At 32.0% G+C, this 16,877-nt stretch overlaps 2 protein-coding genes across 2 annotated transcripts; both read left to right on the top strand.

Annotated features, from left to right (window-relative positions):
• Nucleotides 1-2,602: 2,602 nt before the first annotated feature.
• On the top strand, nt 2,603-3,805 carry LOC123722195. The gene has a single exon (XM_045683275.1). The coding sequence runs from the start codon at nt 2,621-2,623 to the stop codon at nt 3,803-3,805; it is 1,185 nt and encodes a 394-aa protein (XP_045539231.1). The 5' UTR covers nt 2,603-2,620.
• A 1,087-nt stretch (nt 3,806-4,892) lies between these two features.
• LOC106712612 (protein takeout) lies at nt 4,893-15,136 on the top strand. Its single transcript, XM_045683224.1, has 6 exons — nt 4,893-5,062; nt 13,141-13,233; nt 13,941-14,088; nt 14,312-14,445; nt 14,709-14,874; nt 14,985-15,136. Exons 1-6 carry the CDS (start codon nt 4,999-5,001, stop codon nt 15,121-15,123), a joined length of 744 nt encoding a protein of 247 aa, XP_045539180.1. The 5' UTR covers nt 4,893-4,998; the 3' UTR covers nt 15,124-15,136.
• Nucleotides 15,137-16,877: the final 1,741 nt, after the last annotated feature.

Consider the following 16,877-nt stretch of genomic DNA (forward strand, 5'->3'; position numbering starts at 1 on the left):
CCAAATTTCTGAACAAAGCCATTATTACGCCGAAAATAATATCAGTACCAAGCTGAAATAACTCTCAGGGGAATCTTTACTTACATATAGAGGTCGCCTTGTTCGTAAATGAAAAAAGTTTTCCAGCCCCTGCTAATGTTTCCAAATTGTAAGTAAGCTCGTAATTTATACTAATGCCTTAATCCTTGCCAGAATAACACTTACAAAACTAGAAAATGACTGTTCATGATTATGAAAATTTATCAGACAATTTATAGCTCACTTATAAATATTATTTAAAAATTTACGCACAATAGACCCTTCATTAATAACATGGTCAATTTGATAATATGTTTACATAGTCATGGTCATTCCTGGTCAATAATAATAATATAATAAGCAATTAACAGTCTACTATGACTACCCACCCATTGCTTAAACGCCCAAACAAAACATATTACTGTCATCTTAAAAAATGACAGATAGAACATCTTTTCTGTGAATGTTAGCCTCCGGAACTCCGGATACAATCCGTTATACTGCATTAGCTATTTCTCGCAATTTTTTACACACGGTTAAGGGGTACACGAGTTCGTATTAAGATCACCACTTAAAATGAAAATAAAGCAACACCTGTCCTTTAAAACAAAATATTGTTAGTTTATTCGTAAGGTCATGGTAACCTTATAGTCCAGTCATTTTAGTAAGTTCACCTCGGAATTCGAGATACCCAGCTGTAAGTCTGTAAATACTTGTATATTGACACCCTAAAAGTTGTCTCAAAACCTACATATGGTAGGGTGTAAGCAACCATTAAATTTCAAGGTCAAAGGTCACAAAAATCGGTTTTTCGCGCTTTTTTTGCCAATATCTCATTTCCTATGGGTTTTTTGCTATTTTTATTTCTTATCAATATTGTAGAATACAAAATTCTCTACAAATTTTGTTGAAGAATTTTTTTTATACGGTGAACCGTTTTCGAGATAGAGGGCGGAGAGCGCGCGGTCACAGCATCACTTCAGCCTCCCGTCGAAAACGCGCCATATAGTTGATGAACTATCAATAAATCAATTATTATAAATATTTGTCAATTTTTTATTAACTACTATATTCTACTTTATCATTTTTTCCTAACTTATCCACTTTTTATTCAGTATTAATTTATTTAACAACACTTACCTGCCCATGTAATTGCAGAATTGTTAATGAAAATATAGGAATTATATGTCGCTCTGATATGGTAGAGCATTGAGACAAGCTAGCCCATTACATTGGCCACAAATTAAAGAGCATTGCAAGCCCTCTTTCCTGCATCGGTATCGCGAACCACAGCCACTCTTGCAGTTGCAGAAAATTGTATTTAGCAAATCTTCTGGAGCAGGTGGTAAAATTGTCATGATAGGCTCCAGAAAATCGTTTCGCATTGCCCAACCCCATACCTGGGGTTCCAAATCATGTCCTAACCAAGTTTGAACTTGATAAAATACACGGTAGAAATGTTGATGAGCAGCTGCACTTGTTGGTGGAATATTTGAAAGCTTTATGGCTTTGCAGGTTTATTAAGTTTTGTAGACTTGACGTAATGCATGTAACGAAGATGATCGAGACTTTTCACAGATTTCGGAGCATTATAGACTGCCAATAAGGTTTGAGTTCCACTCTCTAATAATTTCTGGGCCGAACAATTTTCTTCCTCAAATGCTGCAGCTAGTTCATCCAAATTTGTCAGTAATTAATTAATTTGACAAATATTTATAATAATTGATTTATTGATAGTTCATCAACTATATGGCGCGTTTTCGACCGGAGGCTGAAGTGATGCTGTGACCGCGCGCTCTCCGCCCTCTATCTCGAAAACGGTTCACCGTATAAAAAAAATTCTTCAACAAAATCGGTAGAGAATTTTGTATTCTACAATATTGATAAGAAATACAAATAGCAAAAAACCCATAGGAAATGAGATATTGCCAAAAAAAGCGCGAAAAACCGATTTTTGTGACCTTTGACCTTGAAATTTAATGGTTGCTTACACCCTACCATATGTAGGTTCTGAGACAACTTTTAGGGTGTCAATATACAAGTATTTACAGACTTACAGCTGGGTATCTCGAATTCCGAGATTCTTACCTAATTTAACCTTAAATGACTGGACTATTATTAAATTTCACTGAAAGAAAGTGGAAGTACCGCTTTCTTACTTGCAACACAATTATAGTATTAAATTGAAAATTATTGATTTTATTTAAACGATTTTTAATTTAATTTATAAATGTTAGTTGTTCTTAAAATGAAATCATTTTTATAAGATTGAAAAAGAATTTTACGAAAAAAACTTTAGGATAAAAGTAGTATGTATTATTTCTTCCTAATTTTATAATCGCGCCATCTATACTTGGTATTAAAATTAAATTTATATTTTTATACTCATTCATTTAGATGGCACTAAAATTATTGTCAGATTAATTATTATAAAAATAAAAACAGTACTAGTATTTTTTTATCAAAAGTTTGTTATTTACTGTTCAATTATTTAAAAAAATATTAAGCTCTTTACATTTTTGTTGTCATGGTAACGTGGTTTATTTTACACAACAACTTTGACAGTTTGATAAATAGAGTGAAGTGACGTTTGTTTGTAAAAATGAACAATAAATCGTATTTGAATCAACACTTTGATGATCAATGCAATTTGTTTAAGCCTGTAAGGCGTAATCCTTTTGTGTTTAGACCGAAAACATTGAGAAAACTTGTACCATCACAAGCCATTATTCATAATGAACACAAAAACGACAAGAAAAGTTGTTCCACTAGTATACTAACTCACCCAGACAAACAATTGTCGAAGCCAAGAAAAACAACAAAATCCGATCAAACATTTAACAAGAATATTGCGAAAATTAAATCAAGACCAGATATTTGTAAGAAATGTGGAGATGAAGTGATTGATAAACCTGAATATAAAAATATACATCATAGAAATGAAAATATTGCTATAACAAGAAGCTTTCAAGAAGCACACATTTCCTCACAAAACTTAAACAAAGAAATACCCAGAAATATACCAAAAATAAACTATAAAACTATTGAACAGTACTATAAAAATGAGAATTTTGCTCTATCTACTGAGTCAGTTCATGCATCTCAAAGTAAAAACATAATAAAACCATTAAGTACTATAAAAGAGACATCTGAAGTTACATTATCTAAGCCAAAGTCATCAAAAGATATTTTATACAAGATACAAATGGAAACTATACCAGAAGAAATGGGATATTACAATTTAGAAAAACAGGATAATATCAAAAAAATAAACGAATTTCGTCGAAGAAATTATTTTGAATGCCATTCAGCTAAATCTAGAATTAAAACAAAAGCTAGTACAACAAGTTTAGGTGAACATAAATGTTTATATAGATTCTATTTGAACGAAAGATTATTTCCAGTGCCGTTAAACACTGACTATCAAAATAATATTAGATGTATTGAATGTAAGCTACCTTTAGATGAGACTAGAGTATCACAATCTTGTAACGGTACAATACAAGCTAAGGTGAAATTAAATAATAAAGTACAAGATATGATTTTAATGCTCCCTGTAAAAGAACCTCTTATAATTAAGGAGAGAAGGAATGAAATTAATAATGTAAATCCAGACATTTTATACTTTGGACTTATAAAATTGAATACAGATGGAAATTCATTGTTTAATAGTACACAACCAAGTAATTCTTTTGCATTAAGATACCAAAAAGGTTATAAGGAATTTGAAAATATACAAAGTTACAAATATGATTGTATAGATAGTGAAGATGTTATAATTATTTAATTTTTAAAAAGTTAAATAAAGCACTTGGCCAGTAATAAAGTAAAAATGTGTTATTTAGAATATTTTAATTTGTATTTAATTTATATTATTAAATATATAACATTTTGTGAATAAATTGAGTTTTTGTACATTACTTTTTTAATTTGTTTCTTTTGGATGACAATATTAAGTGTTCTACTTTCTTAAAAACAAGGTAATTGCATTATTTTATTTCTTCCTTTATAAAAAATCTCACCCTTGAGTTGTTGAGAATTGAAACTGTTAACCCTCATAAATTTCTTATCTATAACAATGTTTTTATTATGACCATGTTGACAGTACAAACCGGAGATTATATTATTTTTTTATGCACCAAGTACACCATAGACATAGTCATATCAAGTTTGCGCAATTCAAAACCTAGTTATACACCATTTGTATTCACTGTCAATATAACTAGCTCATATTACCATGAATTTTAAGGAAAAAAACACGTTTCCAAGTATTAAACTTTGACACTGGCATAAAAATATTTCTTTAATAAAAAAGGATAAACATAAAAAAATAAATGGCATAACAATACGTGACTTTTTTGTGCTTATAGGAAGAGTATTTATATAAAAAGTTTTTTTTTGTTATTTATTAAGAATCTTTTCTAGTAAAGTAAACTATGTGTCATAGGTCAAGGAAAAGATAATTTATCTGTGATGTAAATAGTTTTAGGATAATAATAAAAACAAGGTGGTTCATTAGTAATTAATTTTGCTTAGGATATATTAGTTCCGGGTTTGATTATTGACTTATTTATTAAAACTTTTATCGAAAATGTTTCTTATTCTTGCATTAAGTATACCTTACACAAAAAAAAGAAACTATATGACTTTCATTTTTCATTCTAATTCGATGGATGGTAGTCGCCAAAAATCATAGATATCTCTTTTTAAAATTAGTTCAGAAATTATTTAAAAATAATATTAACACAATTTAAATAAATTTTTCCTATATACAAATAATTCAGTGTCATCAACATATCTGTCACAAGAACGGGCCTGTTTGCGTATATTATGATTCTGCAATCAATGCAGAGTAAATAAATAGGAGGGAAAAACGCGCGCGAATTCAGTCGTACGCCGCCATTACATCGTAACTGTCACTTTCGCTTTTATTTCCGAACGTTTTCGGTGTGTTAGTTATCTGTGAGACAAAATATAAAAATGAAGAATTCGATTATTATTTTCGCTTCAATAACAACATTGGCGATAGGAGAAAATTTATTGCGTAAGTTTTTTTTTGTTTTTTAGTACTGTAGAGGTATAAACATAAAAATATACTTAAGAAATGTTACGGGGTTTATTTACTGTAGTATTTTATTTTTAAATATATACAATAAAAGAATTTTTTCTTTTTAAATTTTTACAATTCTCTTAACGTTTCCAAATGTATTCTTAAATATTGCTTTTGTCCACAAACCCTGCCATCCATCCATCCATCCATATATCCATCATTGCATAGTTTATTTCATAAATATCTATTTAAGTTACCAATACCAAGCTACTACATTCGGAGATGAAGGTGTTGAATGTTCCATCATTTTTCAGTTTTGGTTTATCATAACTAAAGTATTCAATTTAACTAGTTTATTCTTATAAATAAGAATCACAATGTCGGGATATTTCTCAAATGGTATTTAAAAATAAGATTAGAACGGTTCTGTTTTAAATTGTTTTTTATATAATTTTTTTAAATCCCAAAACTTATTTATTAATTTCAATTTAGTGATGACATTTATTTTATTAAACTCTTTCCTAACGTATTAATCTAATAAGCATATGTATAATTTTTAGTTGTTTTTTTTTGCAACTTTAACATCATATTCCGGAGACCAATATGTAAGCCTTTCACAGCGGTATTTTTGATCCTATTTATATTACGCAATTAGAATTTAAAACATCTAGGCAATACTATTACATGACTGAAGACGTAACAAGTGATCGTAATGTTACCGTACTGAGCGTAAGTTGGGAATTATTCATTAGGATTGCGAGTTTGGAATAAGTAAACTTTTCAATATAGGTGCTTGTAAACTCCATAGAGTCCATTGCATGTCTATTTTATTTTAATAACGGTGTATAAACTCTTTATAACAAAGTTACTGGCCGCTATGAGAAGTTTTTTTTTCTTTTTTTGTAATTTAAAATCATTCCTCTTGGTCTCCAAAAAAATAGAATCGTAGTCATTAATGTGTTATATTTTGTTTTTGTTTTTTAACTCATTAGGAGATATTGTTTTATTTATTTTATTTAACAGTAGAAATGAGAATTCTTTCTATAGAGTTGTTACCGTTTCTAAAATGTTGTCTTTTGTTGTTTTTTTGGGACGTCCATACGAGTAAACTCGGACCGAATGCACTTTGATATCTATTCAGAGATAATACGCTATAACACATTCATCGGTAATCCTAACACTAGGCCATTAGTTTAATGGTAGTATTTGAACTTGTACCATGGACAAACATCTCATTATACCATCCGTATAGTCGAAAGGTCGTATTATAAAACATTAAATCGATTGAAGAGAGCCACGTCCTCGAGGTGGACGCATTGTGGAATGTAAATCGTTGCATTGTCTTTAAAATTCAATGTTCATAGAACTAACGACTGACCTTTAGTAGATGGACTACGCATACAGCGAGTATGGTCAATTTAATGTCGTCCGTTTTTCTTGTAAACAAGTGTATTAATCGTTTTTAATTTAAGTTCTTGACTCTGATGTCTCTCCCGCAGTTGTTATCAGTTTTATTAAAATACTTATTGCAAACTCGTTGTTGCGAATAGCTATGATGTTTGGGCATAGCACGAATATTTGTGCCAAACGCCATCGTATCTTCGTCGACAAAATTTATATTAAAACATCATTGAAGATGACGATACGAAGGCGGTTATCGCATATTTTCGTACTAAGCCCAATGATTCCATGTTCGAAGTTCGATATTTGAATGTTAAGTTATTGTAGTCAAAAAAGTATACCATGATAAATGATGTTGTATTGAATGCTTTTAAGGATATAAAGGAAAGGATCAAGGGAAGTCAAAAAATCAACCCATGTCGTACAGAGGGTAATTTGGGGATTGTCAATGATCATAATTTAGTTCCTATATATTAAAAATGTAAGTAAGTACATAAATATGTGATTGACAAATAAATAAAATCTATTTCCTTTTTAAATTAATCAATTTAAAAAACCCATTAATGTTTTCGTGTCAACACAAAGTGGGTAAAACAAAACTTCCCATAGTAAAGATTTCAACGACTTCAATGACTGAAAATTTTTCCTTGTATTGAAACGTATTTGTTACGCAATAATTTTGTTATGCATTACAGTTATATTATAAAATAATTTTAACGATAGCATTCTAAAATGTATGTTTCATAGAATGAAAGTAAAAGTTAATAAAAACCGTGGACAGAAAGCGTAGTTGAATTTTTAAATTATTTTAAAGCGAAATTTAATTTTACGAAATCACTTCATTGTTCATGACAATTTTTTTAACTACTTTAACATATATAGGAGTAGAATTTGAACCCGTGACTCATTTCTGACCTTTTAACCCTTCTATAGTGTTTTTGGTCCGATACTTGAGACATTAGATTTCCGAAATACATAATTTGACAGTGGTAGATCCCGCAACAACAATATTTGTTGGGTGCACGAATTGGCCGGGTCGACCGGTGCAATACCACGACCACACAGAAGACAGGCGTGAAGTAGAAGCAATTCCGCGTTTCGTCTGATGAGTGTGGTACCGTAGGCCTAATTTTAGTCCTCTTTCCCTTCCCACCCATTTCTTATTAGGAAAGGATGGGAAGGGGAAGTGGATTTGGCGGAGGAGGGGACGCATAGGAAGGAGAAATATCCTCTTCTCCGTTGATTAAAGGTAGGCAGCGCATCTGCATTTGCGGATGACTATGGGCAACGGTCGCCTCGCTATTGCGGCGAATCCAGGTGGCCGTTTCCTCGTTTGCCACCTTTTGATATAGAAAAAAAATTGAGTTTTACTCCGTTGAAATTAAGTTCAAGTTAACAGACCAATTTTCGCTTGTACATACTCAACAGATGAAACCCATAATTTTTTCCGGACTCGCTAAGCATAGATAAAAAGCTTGATCTGTTAATAGTCTCTTTCTATTCTAATCACGCTTATTTTAAGCGGAAGCTGGAAAGGGTTTTTCTTCAACGTTTTCTAATACCGTAGTTGGCAATTAATTATATATTTATATGTCATTTGCAAGTCATTCCCTTTGTGTTTTATTGTAATGAGGTTTCATCTTTCTGCAGACGAAGATATCCTGTGTTGAATACTAATGGTCACATTGTGTGTCAATAGCTTCTTGTTATGACCTTGAAACAGTAATTCTACAACTGATTAGTCACTTAATTATATTAAACTAATAGCTTCTCCTAATTCTTATATATACTTATCATCATCATCAGCTCATTATATGTCCCCACTGAGCGGCTCGGAGCCCTAAGAGCCCCTAAGTTAAGGGTGACTGGGCCATAGTCAACCACACTGGCCTAGTGCGGGTTGGTTGACACATATCTTTGGATTTACATAACCCTTAGAACGTCAGATATATGTACATGTAATACAAATGTGTACATGGCGGGATTCGAACACAGAGCCTGTAGATTACAAATCAAGTGCTTGACCTCTGAGCCACCGACGCTCCATACATCCACCACATATTTATCAACATTGAAAAAAATCAACATTGTTGTTATAGAACAGTAGTTGCCAACTTGATCAGATATCTACTGATGAAATCGATCTACCAATTACAAACTTCTTGTGATCTAAAATGAAATAGCGTATCAGTGTTAAATGATTATATTTTATTAAAAGGGAAAAATATAATTAATTAATACCTACTTATATCAGTGTAGCATTGCGCCTGAGCGTCTTGGTTACGTTATATATCTTTTTGCTTCATTATGATCGATCGGTCGATCGCGATTTGCTGGTTTACCACCCCTGTTATAAAACATCTGCTAATCGTTTTTTATATATTTCAAAACAATTGAACCTTAAAACCTTTAAGTTTTCATAATATGTATGTAAATTAAGAAGCTTGTGCATGATATTGTCACAGCATGTTTTCAACATCTGCATACGCCAACAATAAAACTCAAATTTCTTAATATTGTAACTGCTTGTTATGAATGGACTCCTTTAGAATGCTTGTGTTGCTTCAGAATGGCCTTGCAACAAAACATAAAGTGGTTTGTAGTTTCCCATACAAAGCTGTGTTACAAATGTTAAAAACAATAGCATCGTATTATAGAATCGTAGTGTGGAAATTTTAATTATAAAGGTCTATTTAAAAAATAATTTTATAAGCTAAATATGAGTTTATACGAAAAAAAATCACTTCTAACCCCTTCGATTTAAAATACAGTCGAACCTGAATAGGTGAGAGTTCAATAGACAGAGATATTTTTCTAGCTTATAAAGGTTTCTAGCTTATTCAGGTTCGACTGTATATATGACTATGTCTTGTTTGATTTACTCTTTTAGGTTTTAAATATTCGATATTGTATTTCTTTACATAGTTTCATAACCTTTAAATTCTCATTTTAATTATGACAACTTGTAATCAGTTTACTAACTGTATAAAATCCAAGGAAGAATACGAAACCAATGATACCTCTGTCTACAAAAGTTTAGTTTATTGACAGTAGGTTATAACCTTCATAATCAAACTATTTGTAAATATGTATTACCTCTTGTCGTGCAAAAATACAGCAGCAAATTGCTCTTATCGTATGTCAGACTGTGCTGAAATATTTGATTGCGATATGGATGAGCCTTTCAACTCTTTCTCCACACTGGTTGTGAGGAAACGCTTTACGAAAACATTTGTCTGAACTTGTTTTAGCAAGATTCATTTGTTTTACACATCTGTAAGCTGCTATTTGAAATCTATTTTTAAACCTTCAGATTATTGACCTCTATACATGGACAGGCTATAGCTGTGGATTTTTGTGACTATATGATTTTCGTCATTTTGATGCTGACGGTAGAGGTGGTATGCGGTAACTATTTTAAATCCAACTTAAACTTAGCCTCAGTGACTTACATTGATTACTCAGTGTTAAACTTTCATTGATTTTATAATTTATAAAAAGTTAACGTCACATTTCTCCAAAATGGAAGATAATTATAGACGTAAATGAAAAAACATTGCACCCGGTTTGTGTGAAGAAGAAATGCATAAAACGATTGTTAATAAAAAACATATTGTGAATTATGATCAAATTTCGGCTAATGTGCGTCAACTAGTCCCTTATAAAGACATGTCCACACTACCAGCGTTGCGTTGCGGCCACGTGACCGCGGTGCAATGTTTATGCAACATGACGGTGTGATGACCTTGCCGTTTCGCACGTGTGGCAACACCGGCCCATTCGGATTACGGGACGATCATTGCTTCACTTCATCTTATTTCGGTACCAAAGCATTCTTTATCGATGCTTTTTTAATCATTTTAATAAGAACTGTGTATTCATAATAAATGTTAAACTTTATGATTAAAAGTATTTAAAAAATTGTTTATCGAATTACTTCTGAAAAATATTATTAAACATGAGCACTCAATGTATGAAGTATTAAACTCTAATTATGATTGCAATTCCAGCGAAGTTCACGTTGGAAGATTTCTCAACTTTCGTCGCGCTTCTTTCACTCTCTTTTCTATTCTAAAACAAAAAAATAAGTTATTTAAAAAAAAAAAGTATGCTATACAGTTCTTAATTTACCAGAAGTAACCGATAGATTTCATCTCACTTGGTCACCATATGCGGGTTAAAAGTAGTGGAAAGTCCTTCCATTCGACTCTTGCTAATGTAACTAGCATTGAGATTGATTTATTTAATTTCCTGGTTAAAACTAACATCGAACACTCAACCGTAGCGTACAATTTCACTGCAGTTACGTAATTCACTTTCAATATTACGCTAACAAATTCTCTGAAAGTTGTATAGTATTGGGATAGGTCAATGCCAATAACTTTTAGCTTTACATTTAAAAAAAAAACTACAATTTAAAAAAAACATATTTACACTTATTACAAAGCAATCTTCTTTTGTTTTTTTAATATTTTTACACATTTTCTCTGCCGTCATAGTAGAACTTACTTAACTTATACAGAGCAAAAATTTGATTGTTTGTTTGTATCGAATAGGCTCCGAAACTATTGAACCGATTTGAAAAATTCTTTCACTGTCGGAAAGCTAAACTATCCCCGGGTGCCATAATAATTACTGGATGTTTTTATTTGCTCGCAGACGAAGTCGCGGGCAACTGCTATTTGTAACTAAATACATCGATATAGTGAACAACCTCTCTTTAAATATCTAGTTACGTTAGAAAGTTGATCTGTCGTAGCTTCCGTAAAGAAACTTTGAGGAACACTGAACTTTAGTTATACACTAAACCAAGATATGGTCATTGATCTTGTATTACGATCCAGTCTTAAGGCATGCGTACATAAACACCAAAAGCGAAGCGCATGCGTAGCGCTAGCGTAGCCTAAGAGATGATTGCGTCTTTAATGTCACTAGTAATCAGTTTTTATATTATAATAATATATTTTTCTCACTTTTTAACATTTAACACATATTGTTAATTAACTTAGTTTTTTTCGGAATAATGTCAGTAAAACGTGAGAGTAACACAGAGTAAACGTGAGAGTACAAACAAATAACATTAACTATGTTTTCTTAAAGCAGAAACATAAATCAGAAGCATCGAATTTAGGTGGCCGCTCGGTCGTTGCCACCTTAAGATATAAAAAATACATGTTAGGATTTTATTTTCCCTGACGACAAAATTATGATAAATTAAAACTTTTCTAATGCATATGGCGATTACTGCCGCCAGTTCTGTTTTACAGTAACTTTCGTAATTGTAATGTAACGATTACAAGTGTTACGAGATTTTGTCGCTGACTGTACGTACGGTCGACAACACAATCCGTTACAAGGTCGGCCACAGAGTAATGAGTGAACAGAGAGGTTGTAAATATATTTTGTAAATTTAATGTCGTTGCAATTCAATGTAATCACTTTTAAAGGGTAACTGTTAATCAACCAGAATAAAATCCTACTATCTCACTAATTATATTATAAATGCGAAAGTTTGGACGTTTGTTAGAAGATATCTCTAGAACGGCTGAGCCGATCTCGCTAAAATTTGGTATGAATGTACAACATAATCTAGAAAAACATATCGGCTTGTATTTAAGATTTTTTGTTAATTTCTGCGTGGAGGAAGTCACGAACAAAAGCTAGTACATTATAAGTCAGAATTTTTAATAATTAAAAATAAACAGCTGGGCATCTCCCCCCTCTCCGACGGCGCCAATGTGTACATCTAATACTCTTAACCACGTGGTAATCTAAACAAATATGACTCATTCAACTTTAATATGTGTTCCACGATGTGTTACGAAGACGGCACAATAGGGACCTTCGTATCTGGCCTCTTTAGAGCATTGTCCTACTGTCATGCCAATTTTAGACGTAGATTTTGCAAACGAATTGTACCTATATAGCTGTAAGGTGCAATGGTTGTTAATGTAACAAAGCAAATTGTTTAAAAACAACAAAGACTACTTGACAAGACTAATATTCTGACAATGTCCTAAAAAATGGATGTGTCATACTTGTTTTACGATGAATATTACACTCCTTCATTCATCATCAGCTCACTATATGTCTCCACTAAGGGGTCGGAGCTTAGTTAGGGGTGACTAGGCCATAGTCAACCACGCTGGCCCAGCGTGGGTTGGTTGATATCACACATATCATTGAATTTCTTCTCAAATATCTGCAGGTTACATCACGATGCAACGTGCACCGTAAAAACGTCGGATAAATGTACATATGTAAATCGAAAAAACATTTGGTATATGGCAGGATTCGAACTCAGTACCTGCAGATTGCAAGTCAAGTGCGTAACCCCCGAGACACCGACACTCCATCATTAATACATAGATAAATAAACATTGTATTGAGTCTTCCTTGAGATTATTTACGTAATATAGGAACCATCGATTTGCTATTATAATTCTTATATCAACCCCTAAACGTAGTTCTCAGAAAACCAGTAACATCTTGCGTTGCACATATAAGCTCTATTTCGTAGACATTATGAAAGCTTAGCTTAAAGTCTTCCATAAAATCCAAAACAATGTCGCAACGAAAGTCGGGCTATTATATCGTCATAAAGTGACGTTGCAACACGTCTCAGTTGCCTCAGACGCCTCAGTTGCGTAGTAACGTGTCATGTGTTGCAGCGGAAGATTTCACCAGATGTCGCCAGAAGGACGCCAAGCTAAATGACTGCCTTAAGGGAGCCGTGCCCGATGCCCTCCGAAGAATGACTAAAGGTAAACTTACACACAATAAGTAGTCACAGATGTAAGTAGTATTTTTTTAATATCATAAGGTGGCGAACGAGCAAGCGGCCTGAATAGCTGAAATAGCGAAGCGACTGCTGCCCACGGACATCTGCAATTGAAGATGCGTTGCTTACCTTAAATCAACTGACGAAAAACACAGAAAAGAAAAACCTCAAAAAAGAGGATATTTCCTCTTCCTACGCGTCCTCTCTTTTGATAGATCCACAACCGCATCCCATCATATCACTATAAGAAAAGGGTGGAAAGGGATCGTATGTAAATTAGGCCACTGACATGTACACTCATCAGACGAAACGTGGAATGGCTTCCACTTGACGCCTGTATTCGATTAATGCCAGAAAAAAATGTAAAACACGAGCCAAATTTAATTTAAAAGGTCAATTATCGCGACTAACTACTCCTATAACACTTCAGTAAACAAACGGATCGATAACACCTTTAAATTAGATTATGTATAATAAAAAGATCCACAGAAATTATTATAAATAGTATATAAATTAGCCTAAAAACCCAAAAGACAACTGGCGAGATTAATGGCAATTTTTTAGATATACATCTGATTGTAAAAGTGTGGCTTATAACATGTGTTTTAAAAAACAAGCAGTATAAAAAGATTCCTTATGGTATTGCATAGCAAATAATTGTATACGCAAGTTGTAAAATTATATTTGCAGGTATTCCAGCGCTATCAGTGCCGCCACTGGAGCCATTATTGGTGTCCGGTATGAACATTGAGACGGGCGCGGGGCCGGTCGTCATCAGCCAGGTCTACCACAACATACAGTTGCACGGACTTACGGACTCCCGTCTTACGTCATACAAGTAATACGATCAGTTAAATGTTAATGAAAAATTTTGTAGATGTAAAATTTTAAGACACGAAAACAATTTTATAAAAATAACATTAATATAAAGAAATCATTAAATTTTGATATATGTTGCGCCTGCAAGAAAATGCAGAGCAATGTTTTAGGATTGTTCTTTTTATATTTCTATTTTACAGGTAGAGTAATAAAACTGATATGTTTTCAAATTACCTTTTCAGGGCAGATCTCAAGCATTACAGATTGAGGACAGATTCAATAACACCTAAGATGGATTTCATCGCCGATTATGTGATGAAGGGAAGAATATTAGTCCTTCCTATCCAGGGTAAAGGAGTTGCAAACATAACCATGGGTACGTAAAGTGAAACAGTAAAAGTTCATTTTAGATCAAACCGACAACTAATTTAATTTTGCAATTATCGATTGTTTAAGGATTCTATAAAAATCTGTCATCAGCGCCATCTATTACCAAGTAGCGTTATTCCAATCCACGCTTGTATTGCAGTTGCAATTCAAATTGCAGTGTTCAAACTCTTTATTTTCTTTGTAGTGTATAGGAAAATCATTAAGTATAATAGTGACCATTTTCAGTTTTTCTTTGTTTTTTTTTTTTAGTTAATTTGGTTGTAAAACATGATTTGATCGGTGAACCTGTAATAAAGGACGGTGAAACTTACATGCACATAAAAGACTACAAGGTCAAATTCATTCCTGAGAGGGTTATCCTGCATTTCTCCAATTTATTTAACGGCGACAAGGCTTTGGGAGACAACATGAATAAGTAAGCAATTTTTTTAATACGCCATCTAGGTTTTGTTATACGAATTAATACTTGTAAATGTCCTATTAGTCGCTAGATGGCGCCTTAATAAGTCTATTTTGTAATTTCAGATTCCTTAATCAAAACTCCGACCTAGTTTTCAACGAATTGAAGGAATCATATGAAAAAAGTCTTAGTTCGGTATTTCAAGATGTCACGAATAAAATATTCGACAAAGTTCCAATGAATAAGATCTTCCCAGAGGAATAAATTTAGCTGTGATTATTGTTTAAGTGTATTTGAATTGCATGATTTTTTTCAAAAATGTATGCAAAGAAGAGATGAAAGTGATTTAAAAATAAGTTTAGTTAAGTAAGATAAACGTTTACATAAGTGACCAACAAAATGTCTGAGTATAAATTTATTACAGTACTGTATTTAAAAAGCGCTTTAATAAAACTTGACTTAAATAATTTTAAGTAAATAATTTGTAAGAATAATTGTGTTTCATTTTTAATTACATTTACATATAAATTAAATAATAAAATAAACTAACAAAATTACTACCGCCATCTAGTGTCGAGTTGCTAAACCTATGTAACGATCGTGTAATTTACATCTCTATTTCCAGGATTGCATTTTGGTGGTTTTGTAATTGGTTTGCAAGTGTACTTCATTATTCTTGGAGGTATTTTAGTTAAACTTTCATTATATTCTCCATTAGCAACGCGCCGAACTTTATTTATACAAGCCCTTTTGCAAAAAATTTCATTAACAAGTATTACTGGAATATTAAAAGAAAATCATCGTAAAATTGTACAAATTAATAAGAAATAATACTTAATATTTAATTGCAATACTAACACAGTGCAACAAATATTATATAAAAGAATAAACCCAATGCAACCGACTCGAAATCCATTACCAGCCTGAAATTGTTAGAAAAAAAAATTACTTTTTCAGTTATTTCATATTTGTATGTTCAAAAAAACTTACACACTATTTTTCTTGTAAATTATTCTCCCAATTGGTTATACATCCATTATAAATTTTCCACAATTCTTATTTATATTTTATTTATTTTGTCTCATTTGACAGATTTCAAAATAATTTTTTTATTGTCAGGTCGCAAGAAGCTATTGACATTATGCCACAAAGATAAAATATATTGTAAATATATTAAAATTGTAAATCATAGAATTTAAATTGTCAGTACATGTAAATAAGTGTGAAGGTACAGTACTACTCCTTCATACATCTCTATCAGCCGTTATATCTCAATTCAGTCCCTTCTTACGCTTCTTCATACATCCATACTTTCTTCTGTCTTATTTACTTTGTAGCCATCCTTCAATTTTTCTGAATAACCATAACACGTTTACCTTCTGCTTTTTAATTTCTCTATCACTTCCACTACTTTCGAACTTCCTCTAACAAACTTATTCCTAACTTTATCCGTTATAATACAAAATATACAAATAATAAAATGAAAGGTTTTAAAAAAAAACAGAAAACGTTAAGTATGAGTGTGGAGGTACACCGGTAGAGGTAGGACCGGTAGACCCTACGTAAGTGGAACAAGGTCAAGGAGATGATGATGAAAAATAAAAAAAGAATGTGTCGTCTTAATAGTTTATTGAGTAAATCATAACAATTTCTATGGCATAGTCACTGGTAACGTTATTTCAAAGATGAAACAGTTACTTAACTAAATTTCACTTAGCCTCTAGCATTAATCGACAAACATTACACTTATAACAAAAAAAATCAAGATTAAGACTGTCGAATAACATTAAACATCCTTTCTTGTTAATTTCTCATATTTATTCTACACTAACGATCTTCCTTAGTGAATTTAACGTCTCTTTGTACGGTTGTAAATCATTAATAGATTTAGTTTAATCCGTTTTTTTATCTTAATGTCTTTATAAGTGTAATATTTATTGATAGTAAATAGCGAATTATATTGATTTTTCAAGTGTTATCTAGAGAATTTTAATCCAGTACACTTCTTAGATAATGCT

This window comes from Papilio machaon, chromosome 21 (genome assembly GCF_912999745.1).
Source record: "Papilio machaon chromosome 21, ilPapMach1.1, whole genome shotgun sequence".
Lineage (NCBI taxonomy): Eukaryota > Metazoa > Arthropoda > Insecta > Lepidoptera > Papilionidae > Papilio > Papilio machaon.

Coding starts and splice junctions, on each gene's coding strand:
- LOC123722195 (XM_045683275.1), top strand. CDS start 2,621: ATGAACAATAAATCGTATTTGAATCAACACTTTGATGATCAATGCAAT.
- LOC106712612 (XM_045683224.1), top strand. CDS start 4,999: ATGAAGAATTCGATTATTATTTTCGCTTCAATAACAACATTGGCGATA. Junction 13,234..13,940: donor CCTCCGAAGAATGACTAAAG/GTAAACTTACAC, acceptor TTATATTTGCAG/GTATTCCAGCGCTATCAGTG. Junction 14,089..14,311: donor TCCCGTCTTACGTCATACAA/GTAATACGATCA, acceptor TTACCTTTTCAG/GGCAGATCTCAAGCATTACA.